This window comes from Petromyzon marinus, chromosome 49 (genome assembly GCF_048934315.1).
Source record: "Petromyzon marinus isolate PM22_M1 ecotype Great Lakes invasive population chromosome 49, UKy_Petmar_22M1.pri1.0, whole genome shotgun sequence".
Taxonomy (NCBI): Eukaryota; Metazoa; Chordata; class Hyperoartia; order Petromyzontiformes; family Petromyzontidae; genus Petromyzon; species Petromyzon marinus.
The window spans coordinates 7,416,023-7,431,569 of NC_133715.1; the positions used below are offsets into that span (position 1 = coordinate 7,416,023).

The 15,547-nt window shown below is 55.2% G+C and overlaps 1 protein-coding gene across 3 annotated transcripts in view; it reads left to right on the forward strand.

Annotated features, from left to right (window-relative positions):
* CNKSR2 (connector enhancer of kinase suppressor of Ras 2) overlaps positions 1 to 15,547 on the forward strand; it is a 194,839-nt gene that overhangs the window by 127,626 nt on the left and 51,666 nt on the right. For 2 of the 3 annotated variants that reach the window (XM_032972647.2, XM_032972648.2), the window contains exons 10-12: positions 1,129 to 1,262; positions 1,849 to 2,105; positions 13,063 to 13,149. In XM_032972647.2, coding sequence (XP_032828538.2) covers positions 1,129 to 1,262; positions 1,849 to 2,105; positions 13,063 to 13,149 — 478 coding nt within the window. The remainder of the gene's footprint in view (positions 1 to 1,128; positions 1,263 to 1,848; positions 2,106 to 13,062; positions 13,150 to 15,547) is intronic. The other variant, XM_032972649.2, reaches the window with a different exon arrangement.

Below are 15,547 nucleotides of genomic sequence, written 5' to 3' on the forward strand. Positions count from 1 at the left end.
TTGCGATTGGCTTGTGGGGGGGGGGGGCGGGGGGGGTGCATAGCGGATCCGAAAGGCACCTATTGTTGCGAGCACGCTGTCCCACGCGTATCGGATGAATTACGCACCACCACGGCTATTGTTTGGGTTCCGCTCGCCCCCCTCCATCCACCGCCCCCCCCTCCCTCACCCCAAGAGAGCGGATGCCTTAATTAGGCCGTTATTCCTCTAAGTATATGTTTGGCTGAACAACGATCGCAGTACGGAGCACAGTGGTGTAATGAATAGTTGATTAAAGGTCAAAATTATAATTATTATGAATCGCGTAACGTGACAATAGCTTATTTGTTATTTAGGCAAGGCATATGCAAATCATATGCGATGTTGTTAACTCCAGGCTCATTATTCATTTCGCAGAGAGAGAGGAACATATGAGACAGACAAGACACACTGAACACGTTCGTCAATAACACTACGTGTGGCCTTAGCAGGGTAATAAATCTATAATAGGCAACGTTTCGGGCAATGGCCCTTCTTAATAGCACACGAATTGAACAGAAATCTTGGTTTATGTGCTCTGATGTAGAAGGGCCATGATGATGATGCTGCTGCTGCTGCTACAAGTGATGATGCTGCTGATGATGATGCTGCTGATGATGATGATGCTGCTGATGATGCTGCTGATGATGCTGCTGATGATGCTGCTGATGATGATGCTGTGGATGCTGCTGCTGCTGATGCTGATGATGATGCTGATGCTACAACTGATGCTGCTGCTGGCTGCTACTGATGATGCTGCTGCTGCTGATGATGATGATGCTGCGGATGCTAGTGCTGATGATTATGATGCTGCTACTGATGATGCTGCTGTTGATGATGATGCTGCTGTTGATGATGATCATACTGCAGATGCTGCTGCTGATGATGCTGTGGATGCTGCTGCTGATGATGATGATGCTGCTGCTGATGATGATGATGATGCTACGACTGATGCTGCTGCTGCTGATGATGATGCTGCTGCTACTGAAATGATGCTGCGGATGATGATGCCACTACTGATGATGCCGCCACTGTTGCTGCTGCTGCTGCCGGTGATGATGATGATGACGATGACAATCCTCCCCCATATATTTTCCCCTCGCCCCCTAGGGTCTGGCGGGCGTGAGCCCCGTGCACAACCCTGGCTCCCCGGTGAGGGTCGTCGAAACACCCTCCAAGCGACCCAAGTCGGCCCTCCTCAACCTCTTCATCCCCCCGCCCCCCAACGAGCCGTACACGCCACGGTGAGGACTGCTCATGGACACACAAAGCTCCGCGAGGGATCCGTTAGCGGACGTTTGGGACAAGTGCCGTTCGCGAATAGCGACGCTATTAGTAGCGCCTCCTGTGATGGCTTTAGAACTTCATTTTGTGTTTGGTTTTAAAGTCCTTCCCCTGCACCTCCGATTAGCATGGTCGGCTGCGAAGTTCAACACGCAATACGCTCGTACTACCACCGCTACCACCACTACTACCACTACCACCACTACTACCACTACCACCACTACCACCACCGTCACCATTATCACAATATGGTTGTTGTTGCTGTGGTTGTTTTGTTGTTGTTGTTGTCGGCCTGTAATTTCCCTCCTCTCCCCCGTTAACCCCTGAAATCCTCGATTACGTTACCGCTGTCATCGCCTTCACTCTCAAGCGCCGTGTAACATTCGCGAGGCACATTTCATCCGTGGTTCCCATCGGATAAACGCCGCAAATCAACTCCTCATAATATTTCAAAACGCGACTTCGCCCCCCCCCCCCACTCTTATTTTCGTTTTGCCCCTTCTTTATCGCCATCGCCCCCCCCCCTCTTTATCGCCACCGCCCCAGCGACCGCGAGGCCAAGCCTGAGTTGTGCGGCCCGGCGCCGCTTGCGGCCGGGGTGGAGGCCCTGTCGCTGGCCCGCCGCAGCGAGTCGCCCAACTCGTGCCTCGACCAGCAGTACCGCAAGCGCCTGGTGCGCGTCGCCGACGGGGGCCGCACCCTGCTGCCCTGCTACCACGGCAACGGCGAGCTCGGCCAATCGGCCGCCGGCAGGGGTGGCGGAGGCCCGGGATCGGAGCGCCGGCCACGTCCCTCGTCATACGGTGAGACCTTCCCCACCGCCACCACACACCGTGGGGTGGGGCGGGGGCGGGGGGGGGAGAGGTCAGGGGTCACGGAGAGAACAGTGCTGGCCAGTCGTGTGACGGTTGCATAACATTCATATCGGTGCTGTGATTGGACAGCTTGGGGGAGGTCATTATCAGCAGGGCAACCAACCCTGGTGAGTTCCTTCCAGTGCTCACCTGAGATGGGAGATGCCGACCTTGAGATTTTCTTTTTATTTGACGAAAAATCATCATCGGCGTCCTTGTGGAGAATGATCATGGTGATAAGTAATAAAATTAAGCAGGCAGGAATTTTGCCCCCTTTTCCGTACCTGCCTGTCAACTATAAAATAGGTTTGTTTTTAATAATTTGTACGAGTTGTTTTTATTTATTTTACACCCCATTGGTCACACGGCCTTCTGGGAGTGACTTTACAATGGCGCCTGGTTTCATACAAAGCAAACACTGGACCGGCTTCGACATTCACGTGTCTCATCAGCAGGTTCAGGCTTGGCGAAGCCAATGATCGTTTACTGTTGGACTTGAATAGGCAATGTCGCTCAGAAAAGCCTCAAAAGAGCCATTTTTTTAGGATGGGTTTGGATCCTAAATCAGTCACTTTTTGGGTATTTTTTTATCTGGACAGTTGTGGGGTCAGACATCGTGAGCTTGCACCTTGCAAATCAGAAGGGCTCTTCCGAGTTCAAATCCAGGTTGTGGGTCGACTCAAAACCATCATGCCTCATCATCCCTCCGGGGTCGATAAAGTGAGTTCCGCTCTGTGGGTGAATTCAATACATTAAGTGGTTGTCCTAAGGAGATACCCCGCCCACCATAGGAATGTGGAATTTCCATCACTGGCTTCTTTGCAGGGCTGTAAACGGGGGATGCACATCAAATGCCTCAATGCTCATTCGAGGAGGACATCGCTCTTGTCCTGTCTTATGCTGTGTGTCAAATCAAATGCGTTCCGGTCTGACTTCACGTAAAAAAATGAAAATTTTACAAATATCCCATCAACCGATTTGGCATTCCACAGCAACGTTATCAACACCGTCCAGTGTCTCGCAAATTCGTCGTTGGCATCTGTGCGGCACCCGGAGCCAGCTGAGTTTCCCCACGCGTGTGAAATATTAACGAGAGGAGAGCTCTCGGTGGATTTCATGTTTTTTCGTGGCGGAGAAGTGCTTCGGGAGGCCCCCCCGGCTCTCGTTCCGAGAGAGAGCTGTGTCTGTCCCAGACTTGCGATGTCCCTGGGTGTGAGGGGTGCGCGTGGGTGGGGGGTGGTGGTGTCGTTTCTTGTGGAGAAACCCCCCCTGGGGACTTCAAGAGAAGTGGGGAAGTGGAAACGACTTGCAGCTGACAGGGCCACGAGAGCAAACGGAGGCTTTTATTGGTGTTTGTTGTGGAATTAAAACGCGGTTGGCTCCGGGAGTAGACACTGGGGGCAGGCCCCACTGAGCCTGTCTTCTTCTCGTATTGTGCAGCCGCGGTCAATCCAGGACACCCCCCCCCCCTCACCCCCAAGTCGTCGCCATCTCTCACGGTCCTGCGATGTCATAAAATCCACCGAGCACCTACGTACGACGTGATTTTTTGATAGCTCCATCTCCCAAGCGCTGGACGTCCTGTCGGACACGTTTCCATTCCGTGGTCGCCACTCCATCATTGTTTTGTTATTAGCCTGACCGTCGGCCATAATCGTCCCTTCTAGTCGTGATGTCTCCTCCCCATGCTCCAATTGTATTTTTATTTTATCTGCTGCTGCTGCATTGGCAGTGGTGGTGTACAGGCATCGAACCGGGACACGTTTGGCTAAGGATCAATTTTTAGGCTCGAGACGGCATGCGTTGGATCGCACGGGTTTTATATTCGAGACGTTTTGCAGCTGGCTTCGATAATAGCTTGGTGAACAATAGAGTCACGGAGGACACTTCGACCCAGCCGCCTCCGATTTAAGCCGAAAATAATATGAAGATTACTTGGCGGTGATGCCTGTTGGTGCTGCTGCTGCATTGGCAGTGGTGTGCACAAGAACAATTAAAATCACAAAAAAATATCCAACACGTTCATCAATAACAACACTGTGGCTCTAAATATAAGCAAATGTATAAAATGTGACTCTTCAGGCAATGGGCCGTCTTCACAGCACGTATGCGAACACGGGGGATACGCTCATCCGGACGGCACGATAGTTGCATCAGCGATGAGACATTACGATCACTATACATTTTTATTTTACCAGGTAAGGCCCACTGAGCTATCTAGATCTATTTCAGAAACGACACCTGGCCACAAATTAGCCAAATAACCTCAACGCTCGTTGCCACATGTGGAGGGCCCGGTCATAAAATCCACGCGATCACGTGGAGAGAGACATGCAAACTCCCAAATATACAGCAGGTGTCAGGGTCGACATGTCGGTGACAGATTTGGACCATGACGCCTGGCACACAATGGCTTGCTGTAGCGAACGACCTCACGAGTTGGTGTGGCCCCACTCGTCCGTGGGGCACGAGGCCTCCAACCTTGGCAGCACCCTGCAGGACGCTTCGACGGCCAGGTTTGACGAGAGGATGAGAGGTCCCAGGCCCAAAACCGTGAGTGGAGGGTTTGGTTCCAAGGCCTCTTTGTCTCCTGAATATTTTCACGTTCTTTTTCTGCAGCTCACGGGTGGCTTTGAGACCAAACCTCCACTCCGGGGAGGGGAGGGGGGTGGGGGCGGGGAGGAGAAGGTTGGCACCTGTGGACCTCTCCAATCCTCTTGTCAAGCCTGTTGGTGAAACAGCCGGTTGGTTACGCTGACCCAGGAGGTCGCTAGCAAGACAGGCCATTGTGTTTGTGCCAGGGGGGGTCGTGGCTTAAATTTTGCCAAATAAAAAAAATAACTTGCACCGCAGATTACTCGCACACCCCTGCTGAGAAAATTGGCAGAACCCTCCCAACAGGGAGTTGTGAGACAACAGGCGAGGCTTTTCTGAGTAAACAAGCGTGGTAATAACGAGGATAATAATAATTATACAAATATCATCACCAGCAGCAGCTACAGATCAAATGAACAGCATTCAGCCCCCGAAGAAAATGAAATACAAAATTTCGCGAGATCTGGTAGGTTTATGGCTGATGCCGATCCGGAGGTCCCATCGGGAATTGAATTACAAAAACAAAAGGCAGCATAATGAGACGGCGACAAACGGAGTGTTGCTCACAAATCTCACCGTGGCGGAGCGGGCTCGTGCGCACGTGCGTGCGCGTGTCCGCCCGCCCTCCCGCACGCGTGCGCTCGTGCGTTGTTTGTTTTGATTCGTGAAACATGGACGGATGTCGGCAAGAGGACAGCCGCGATTTATTTTTTCCACCCTTCCGGCCTCCCCATCGCACCGCACGCACGCACGCATTAAAAACACAAAACCCCCATTATATTTTGGGAAGTACACTTAATGCCAGCGTGATTAAAGTGTGTCTGCTGAGATGAGATTCTGCTGCTCCCCCCCCCCACTCCTTCCCAACCCCCCCCGTGTTTGTAAGAGGATGGAGGATTCTGATTCTTCCAGTGGCTTGCGGCCACCATTGCCGTACCTCCAAATCGCCGTCTCAATCCCTCGTCCCCCCACCTCCTGGTGACCTTTGTGTGTAACCAGTGCCTGATGGCTCAGCGATCAGAAGGTTTTCCCCGAGTTCAATTCCTCGTTGGGGTGGGGTGGTGGATAACCGAGAAGGAGGGGGGGGGAGGGCGTTGACTCAGCCCATCTTCCTCTGTCATCATCCCTTGGGGTCGGTGACTTAAACGAGCACCAACTTTGTGGGTGAGTCGACCACCACAGTGGTTGTAGTTGTACACAGTGCGACTCATTATATGGTGATGCAGCTGCTGAGTTGTCAGTGGGTGCACAGGCACAGACAGGATGCGGTGTGCCGACCCAGACGGGGGGGGGGACCCCCTGCTGAGGTTAAGCTCCAATTGTTACGCTGATCCTCTGGCGGGACGGGCAGTCCGCGTGGCTCCGTGTCGTGCCAGGCCCGCGCGGTGATTAGCGCGATTAGCCGGAATTCCTAATCGGACGATCGGCCTCGCACGACAATAGTTAGCAGGTCCAGTGGATCCTCGTCACCTTCAGCATCATCTTCATCATCGCTTGCCATGACCACTAGCCGCCTTGTGAAATGTCACCGTTCCGTTTAGCTGTCCCACTCCCCCACCTTCGTTTGTCGCCAAGCCAATGTGAGCTCACGATTGTTGCGGTTGCGACGACCGTCACCGTCAACCGTTATCGATCCGCTGCCGGATGAAGGCCTTGCCGAGCCATCGCCAATCCCCTCGCGGCCGGTCGCACGATGCGACGATCCGATCCGGCTCCTGCGCGTGAGCCAAATGCGGTCGTCGCTCCGTTTCCTCGGTGGCGGACGTCCATCCTCACGCTGGATGAAGGCCCCCAATCCGCAACGTTCACGAGATGCGTCGATCCACATCACGTGATCCAATGAGGTCATCGCGGACGTGCCCGCGGGCGCGTTGCTCCCTCCTCGAGCTGTCGCCGGCAAAGTCGGCCTCAGCCGCTGGCCGTCGTCCCTCCTAGCCGGTACGACGACGCCGCCGCCGACCCCCCTTTCCTCGCGGCAAACTCAACGCCGGCGCGGAGCGAGACGGCGCGCGCAGACACGGATCCCGAAGGTGGTAACGATTCCACGGCCAGTCGATGGAAAAATCACCGCTCCCCAGTGAGACATTCCGAATTGTAAACTGGGGGGGGGGGGGAAACACTCGCACTGGCGATGGCAAAATGGGAAGGCGACGCGGGAGCGCTGAATGAAGGTCGGATCGATTTGGGAGAAGCGTCGGCAGGCAATTCCTCTTGCGTGCCAGGCAGGTTACGGGAAGGCACGCGGAGCGGGGAGGGTTTTAAGCTTGTCTAACATATGAATGTGCTCTTGTGTTCGCCATTGCTGTATCTACGCCAACGTCGCCACCGATTTTGTTAATTGATTACCCGCGAGATTGGCTGCGCTGTAACGCGTGCGAATTGTTCGCGATTTATAATGGGGGGGGGGGGGGGGTGGAGGTGGTGGGAGCTTTGGGGCGGTGGGTGGCGCAGCAGTTACCGCGCTCGCACTACGAGCGCACCGGTGACTTGGGTTCACGGCCACGGTGAACGCCTTCGGAGAGCGAGGTCGTTTGCCCAATCCGTGCCGACCAGCGCGGTGAAGTGTGGTCAAACGGCCCCCATGACCCTCTTGGGCTCAAACCGCCTCCGTGCTGTCCCCATGCCGAGCTCTCTTCTTCTGCTCACTGGCTTCAAGTCGTTACGAGAAGTACCGGAGTGGATGTCTGTATGTATGTATGTTGAACTTCTATTACCCCCTACGTAGCCAACCGGCTCGCAGTAAAAAGGTTGAATCCTAGTTGAGGGGGAGGGAGGGGGGGGTTCATTCAGTCGGCTCCATCATCCCTCCCTCCGTGGTCGATAAAATGATGACCACTTTGTGGGGACGGCAACAGCAGTTGTCTTATATTTAATAGGCTCGTCCTCCCCGCCATAGGAATGTGGAATTTCCACCACACTGGCTCTGCAGGGCTGTAAACGGGAGATGAGTACCAATGCTTCAATGATCGTCTGGGCGGGAAATTGCTCCGATTTTGTTTGACGGACTCAGCTCTTGGCACGGAGCAACATCAGCAGCATGATCTGAAGATGATGTGCAGTCTAAGTTGTATTATTATTTGTAGTTATATTAATGCCTCGCCATGGGTGACGTGTTAATAAAACGCGACTGATCGGAAATCTGAGACGCTAATCATTCTGGCGACGCTCGCAGCTGCGATGTCGTGCAAATCATTTACGTGATCGTTAGCGTGTTTATTCATTAAATGTTTAATTAATTATTTTACACGGTGATTTTGAATTTACAATATATGTATTTTTAGACGCGCATCGCGTGCGACCACGACCGCGGCGGTTTGGTCGCCGGGCGAGCCGACTCGCCGAAGGGTGGCGTCACGGGCAGAGAGGTCTCCGCTCGGCTCGCAAGGCGAAAGGGCATGAATTCAACTCGCACGCGGCGCGTAGATGATGCGCTATTAACAAGGGCCAGGGTGGTGCCATTGACGAATGCGTTGAGGGTTTTTGCTTTCTTCATCGTGCTTGTGCACCACTGCCAACCATCGCGGCGGCGGCGGCGGCAGCAGCAGCAGCATCGACAAATATTCTCCATCTTATTATAACGGGCGATTGGGGCCCACACCGAACCCGTCAGACAGTTCTCCAGAGTGGGCCATTGTGTGCCGGGTGCCATGGTCCCACATTTGTCCCCCACTGAATGTGTCATCGCCGACCGATCCCATCGAACACCGCCTGGATGAGAGTAACCCACGTCTTCACGTGTGTGCGGTCTGACGACGGCCCATTGCCCGAAATATTGCCTTTTATACTTTTTTTTCTACTTAAGGCCACTGCGTTGTTCTTGACGATAGTGTTGAATTGTGTTGTTGTTGTTATAGTTAATTGTGCTTGTGCTCACCACTGCCAATACAGCAGCAGCATCACCGCCAAATAATCTTATTTTAAGCTTAAATCGGTGGTTGGGTCGAAGTGTCTCCGCGATTCTTCTGTCCCTGAGCTGTTACTAAAGTCAGCTGCCACAAACGTCTTTGATCTGACGCATGTAATCGCGAGCCTAGGATAATTGATCCTCCGCCAAAACGTGTTGCGGTTCGATCCCGGCTGAGCGGGCGTGCGAGCGCCACATGATCACTAGGCCGCAGCGCCTCGACCTGCCGAAGGGAGAGGAGGAAAAGGAGAGGAAAAATAATATCTTACCGACGTTGGCATCTGTGATGGATGGCGCGTCCTCTATGCAGGAGGCTCGCGAAAGATTCTGCTGGGCAGCTGGAGGCAGTCGCCCTCCAACAACAACTGGGGGCAGAGGAGCGACGCTCACAACAATGAGCGGAGCGCCGGGCGGCTAAAATACAGCAAGTTGGCACAGTAGGGGGTACAGCTGGTGCATCTGCCAGTCATTTCGGACAGCCAACCCATGGCACATGCTGGGTCTGTCCCGAGGCCTCCTGTCAGCGAGCCTTCACGTGGCCTCAAAGTGCACCTGGCCTGGCACAGGCGACGTGGTGATGCCACTGTCACTTAATGGCGGTTGTTTTGGTATTGGTCTCGGCTTTTTCCACGGCCCCGTGGTGCGATTATCCAATGGCCCCAAAGAACGCAGGGAAGGTAAAAAAAATGAATTGAACAAAAACCAGTTAGCCCTAAGCGGGGCTTTTGAAGCGGAGTCAGCGCCGGTGAAATAATAATAATAATCGCCTGTGGCACCGCCATCGCCGCCGCTACCGCCACCGCGCGATGTTTGGCACGCTTTTCTGAGCACCCGTTGATCGATGCGAGGTTTGAGCCGAACTGAATGAAAGTTGAGCGCATAGTCGGGAGTGTTCCGGGGGTTGGTGTCAACTAACGCTCGTGTTCATCCTCGTCATCATCATTGTCATCATCGTCGGCCACGCTTAATCCACTGCTGGATGAAGGCCCCCTCCCCCCCAGCCACCACCATCTGTCACGATCGCACGATGTAGCAATGCGCCTAACACCTTCGCCGCCGCACGAGCTGCTCACTTCATCGATCCATCTCCGTGGCGGACGTTCGCGCCCTCCCTTTAGCGAGTGGGGGCGACGCTTCCAGCAGCGGCGGAGTAGGGGAGCAATTGCAGGGCCGGGCCTTTAACTTAACGATCCAAGGTGGCGGCGGGCCACGGCGTCGGCGTGACCATTGGACACTTTGTTTGCGTCTTCGTTGGCCGTGGCCTGGTTGGAATTGGAAGGCGACACGCGTCATCACGGCCTGAGCCCAGCCGGGGGAGGCGCGCTGTGTGCGCACCGCAAGGCGACAGCTCCCGAAACCCCCGGAGTGTTTCATCGCAAAATTGGCCGACGGTAGAGACGGCAACAAGCGCCGAGATGGGGGGGAGGGGGGCGACGAGAGCCACGCTCGCGGCAGCGATTTCACTTCTCCGGCTCGGTGGGTTTTCACGCGGTGGGTCGTTGCCAGTGTGCGAGCCTGGCCAGGCCTGCAGATGAGCGCGCTGTTGCCGAGGCACCGATGTGCGGTGGCCGCTTGTGCAGTGGCCGCTTGCGCGGGCTCTTTAACGATCTTTTGGGTATCTTTGGAAGTATAGGTTTGCGCTTAAGAACCATTGCAGCTTCCGTTTGGTTATCTCGCAGGTGTAACACCCCGCAATTGGACGTTGTGCTGCTTCTGTCGGAGGGGATATGGCAGAGTCCCTTTACCTGGGGGAGGGGAGGTGGGGGCTGAGGGGGGGGGGGGCAGCTGTTGAACGGTGGGCTGAGGTAGCAAAAACGATGACGGACGAGAGAGAGAGGCGGATGAGAGAGAGAGAGGCGGATGAGAGACAGAGAGAGAGAGACGGACGCTTTTGGAGACGTGATTTTAACGACGCAAAAGCAACTTGTCACTGTACCCACAGGAGCGAGTTTTTAGTCGGTGCACATTGCCCGATTCTAATCTTGCGTCGAATTCACCGTGAACTTCTGCAATCGAATCGGTGACCTCTGCATCGCAACCGGTGACATCAACTTCAGCACGCACTGACCATTACCCTACCAACCGCGACAGCTCCTAGATTCTATTCATCATCATCATCATTATTATTAATTAATTATTGCATTTGATTATTTTCGCTTCGGCTGCTGCTGGTGTTGCCGGCGTCGAACGATCTGGGCCATTCCCTTTTCGGGTCGAAGCGCCCGTCCTGTCGGCACCGTTCCGGCAAAATCCCCCACGTGCCGCGGCACGTGCTGCGCCGCCTAGCCGGGTCAAGCCGGGGCCGCTCGTGGCGAATAACGCTCGGCAGCAGCGGCGGCTACAATAGGACCTTTGATCGGGGTTTGCTCGCCGGGTCAGGAGGTCGCGGGCCACGGGGTCAAGAGCGACTTCTCAAATCCTTTAAGTCCTGCGTGCGATTATAAACGTTCTCCCTCTGCGCACCCTTTTTTCCCGTCCGCCTCCCATCAATAACCGGGTGTCGCGACGTTCCGCGGCGCAAGCGTTTCATTCTCGCGCCGCCGCGGCCGTCGGCGTTTTTTTTTTATTTTCCTTCCTTCTCCTCCGCCCATCATCGTTTTGGCCGGCGTGCTGGCCTGCTCGCGTGGGCTTGCGTTTTTTTTTTTCGCTTTTGTTTTCATCGAGCGGTCGCGACCGCTGGGGGTTTCGTTGACCGCGAGCTGCACGGCCGCCGGCCGTGACCACGTCTCACCACCCCGAACCGCCACCACCACCACCGGCCGCCGCCCCCCCCACCTCCGGTCTCATCGTATTTCGCAAGCTAAGCGGGGTTGTCGGCACTCGCAGCTTACCATGTTGGTGAGGTATGGAAAAATATCCCTCGTGGGACCCACACGGCGTGGGGAGGCCACCCTGGCTTTTACTTGGATGAGCGACCAGCACCACGAGCACCGCCTACAGGGTTTACCAGGTGTTGTAGGCGTGGGGGCAGCAGCGCGGTGCTGCTGGGTTGTCTCCGGGGTTTCCCGGTTCCCTCCTCCCCACACACGAAGCCAAAACTCTCATCGCCTGCAACGGAATTCACGGCCTAAACATCTCCCCTGGTAGCAGCACCCTCCTGAAAACAATTCTTGAGATGTTGGTCTTCCTCGGCCGTAAATCATCGCGATCGTTTTTTGTGATCACCGTTTAACCCACTGTATCTCGTAGTGTCACCAATTCACGTTCGGAAATAATAATCGTATTCCATTCCTGCGTCTAAAACACTCGTACCACATTGTCAAAATTCAGCAGTTGTTGGTATCGGTTAGCCCAGCGAACTAACGGATACTGATTCGGGACGAAGCTCTGCTTCCTGGTGACAGTTTGGGTCTGATAGACGCCATCTTCCACACAACAACACGCTTCCTGGGTGATGCTCTGCCTCTGGACGACGCTGTGCTTCTGGGCGATGCTCTGGCTCTAGGCAACGCTCTGCTTCTGGGCGACGCTCTGCTTCCGGGTGATGCTCTGCTTCTGGGCGATGCTCTGCTTCTGGGCGATGCTCTGCTTCTGGGCGATGCTCTGACTCTAGGCAACGCTCTGCTTCTGGGCGACGCTCTGCTTCCGGGTGATGCTCTGCTTCTGGGCGATGCTCTGCTTCTGGGCGATGCTCTGCTTCTGGGCGATGCTCTGACTCTAGGCAATTCTCTGCTTCTGGGCGATGCTCTGCTTCCGGGCAATGCTCTGCTTCTGGGCAATGCTCTGCTTCCGGGCGATGCTCTGCTTCTGGGGTGATGCTCTGCCTCTAGACGTCGCTCTGCCTCCGGGCAACGCTTTGCTTCCGGGCGACGCTCTGCTTCCGGGTGTCGTCGTGTTCTATCTGTGGGGGTGATGCATTTCGGGGTCACCACATTTTCCCGCTCCCGCGGTAATGTTGAGCGAACGACCACCACCGCCGAATCTCAATGCAAATCTGTTCCGGACACCGACTGCCGCGCCGCGTCGACCCCGCACGGCGCTTCTCTCGTGGCTTTGCTTCCCGGCGACGCTTTCGCTCACTGCGTCCCTCCTTAGCTTCGACTGCCGGATTGGACGGGCCTCCGCTTGACGCCGTCGCTTTCACCTCCGGGAGGACGATTCGCCTCGGCGCCCGTCACTCGAATCGTTTTCCCGGGCGGCGAACTTGCTTCCGGTGCTGGCGCTTCCGCACCCGGTGTCGCTTTTTTTGCTTCCCCGCGTCGCTTCGCCTCGCCCGCCCCCCGACCTGCTGGGTGACGTCTCGCTTCCAACGCCTGCCTCGGGTGTTGCCGCTTCGCTTGTGGCCGGCGCTCGGGACTTCTCTACCCCGCCCACCAGCCCCCTGACACCGGGGAAGCGGCGGGCTTCTGGGCAGACGGCGGTGACGGTGACGTTGGCCCTCTGTGTCCCCGTGGCCCCCTCGCGCAGGGAAGCCTCGGCCGGTCTCCATGCCCGTGCTGGACTGTGAGTGGTCGCCCGAGCACGTGCCCGCGGCCCGGAGAGACAAAAACAAGGGTGAGTGTCGCGTCGGCGGAGGGCCGGACCTCCCGGCGTCGGTGCGCAGCTGCTGTTGTTGACGTTGTTGTTTTCTCATCGTGCAACCGAGCCGCGCCGTTAACAGCGGAAGGAACGGGCGAGAGAGGAAGGCTTCTAACAGAGGATGGCTTGACGACGGCATCATTAGAGATCGCCGCCAGAAACGAACGTGCACCACTTGAGCATATTGGCACAAGGCAGAGGAAAGTGGAAACAAATGGCGAAATGTGCAGTGGACACCAACGCGGCTATCTGCGCCGCTGATGTCGCACGCAGACGATGCGGCAACACCGTGACCCCCCCCCCCTTCCCCCCCAACGGTGCACCGACTGACGCGCCACGTGACGAACGCGTCGATTGGCCTCGTCCCCTGGCCCTGTTGGCCCCTCCCCGAGTCGGATTCGGATGCCTTGCCAGACCGGCGTGCATCGCCGTTTGCTTCTGGCTCTGCAGGGCGAATAGCCAGTGGTGATACCACGCCCGTACCGTGACAGCACTGCCCTGGCTCGGCTCGGATGTGGCAGTGGAAAAGGGGGGTACCGGTCCGGGGGGGGGGGGGGGGGGGGTTGCGCACACGGCTGTGGCAAAGGGGTAAAGGTGCAGCCCCGCAACTGCCCGCTCATGTCGCTACTGGCGGAAGGGTCTCGACTAAAGGGAGCCACGGAGAGCCCCCCTACACAGGATATGTTGGTCTACTCTTCCACTCGAGTCAAACATCATGGGAATAACACCGCTGAGTGGGCAGAGGCAGGAGGTTGGGGGGAACCTGCCCCACCCCCTCTTCCCCCCGTTGCTTGAACGACCTCAGAGGGAGATGGAATCGAACCTGTAGGTCCACGATTGCGCTGACCATTACTCCATCGTGGCAGAAGCATCATCTTCATTATCATCGTCCAGATTGACTGAGCCCCAATATATACTCCTGGGTGTGAGTGACTCCAGCATCTTTAATGAAAGTAAAGTCAAATTGATTTCCAGTATGCAAGCCAACGTTGCTTCAACATCACCATGTTTACCGGAGAGGCTGCACGCACATCTCCTGTTTACAGCCCTCAACCGGTGCTGGATATTCCACATTAATATGGCGGGGGTCAAGTCTTTCCGTCGGACAACCATTGTTTGATTTCCACACAAAGCAGTACTTGTTTCATGTCAACTCCGGAGGGAAGGATGGATGATGGGCTGTGTCAACCACCCGCCCCCTATCCAGGATGTGAACTTGTGACCTTCCGCTCGAGTGCGGAGCCACTCGACCACGCTCGATGCTGTCCACAATCGTCTGCAATTGGTGGTCGGCAAACAGCGATCATTCCAGGCCAAGCGAGCGCGAGTGGCTTTAATCTAACAAAAACTAAACTCTTTTTTTTTTAACAGCTCTCAAAGCCCACTGAGCTAAAGAGCAGCTCTCTTTCAGAAGCGACCTGGCTACCACAAATGAGAGCTCAACAAAGTGGCTCTTCGTCACGTGGAAATGTTTGTCCTGCCAAAATACTCTGAATGCGTGATGTTGATTCTAAATGTGGAGGGATAAAAACCAGAGGTACCCTGATAAAAAAAAATCCACGGGGGAGAACATGCAAACTCCAAATATACAGATGGCTGAGTCGGGATCAAACCCGCGAGCTCTCCTGCATATCATGCGAGGGAGTTAACATCTCGCCACCGTGGCTGTCCATACCACCTTTATCTGGCCGCTCTAACAAATATGTGATGGTTATTACTACGACTGCTACTACTAATAATGATAAGAGTAATTACATTATTTTATTACGTCCCACATTCTAGCGTAAGCTCGGGGGCACGAGATATTGAACGGCAGCAAATTATACCGTAATGATGAACAATGCTTGCGTGTTTATCCTGACCTCCCACTCTGTACCCCTCTCCGTTAAGTTCATTTCCTGGCGTTCTCATCCATTGATCGCTAATCACGACATTGGAGCAATCGGATAGCCGCGTGCAACGATGCCGCTGAACGTTCAGAGGCAGCCGTGTGTAGGGACACAACTGGGGAAAAGCAGAGCGTATGCGCGTGTGTGTGTGTGTATATACCGCAAACGGTATATACCGGTAGTGTAGCCATTAGCGCTCTGCGCTACGAACCCGGTGACACGAGTTCGATTCCCACTCACGGCTAACACCAGTGACGATTATCTGAACCGGTCTTCGACCTCTCCTGGTTCGACTCGGCCTCAAATGAGTACCTGGTGCGGTGTGTTAAACATCGTGCACTGGGGAGACAAAGGCGGCTGGGCATGGTGCTGGCCACCCACCCCCTCATGTGCCGTGCCAGCCTTTTATAGGTGCTCGCTCACAGCACTTGCCCCAACAGTCAGTTAAGGCTATACGGGGGATCTTTGTCTTTCTTGTATACCGC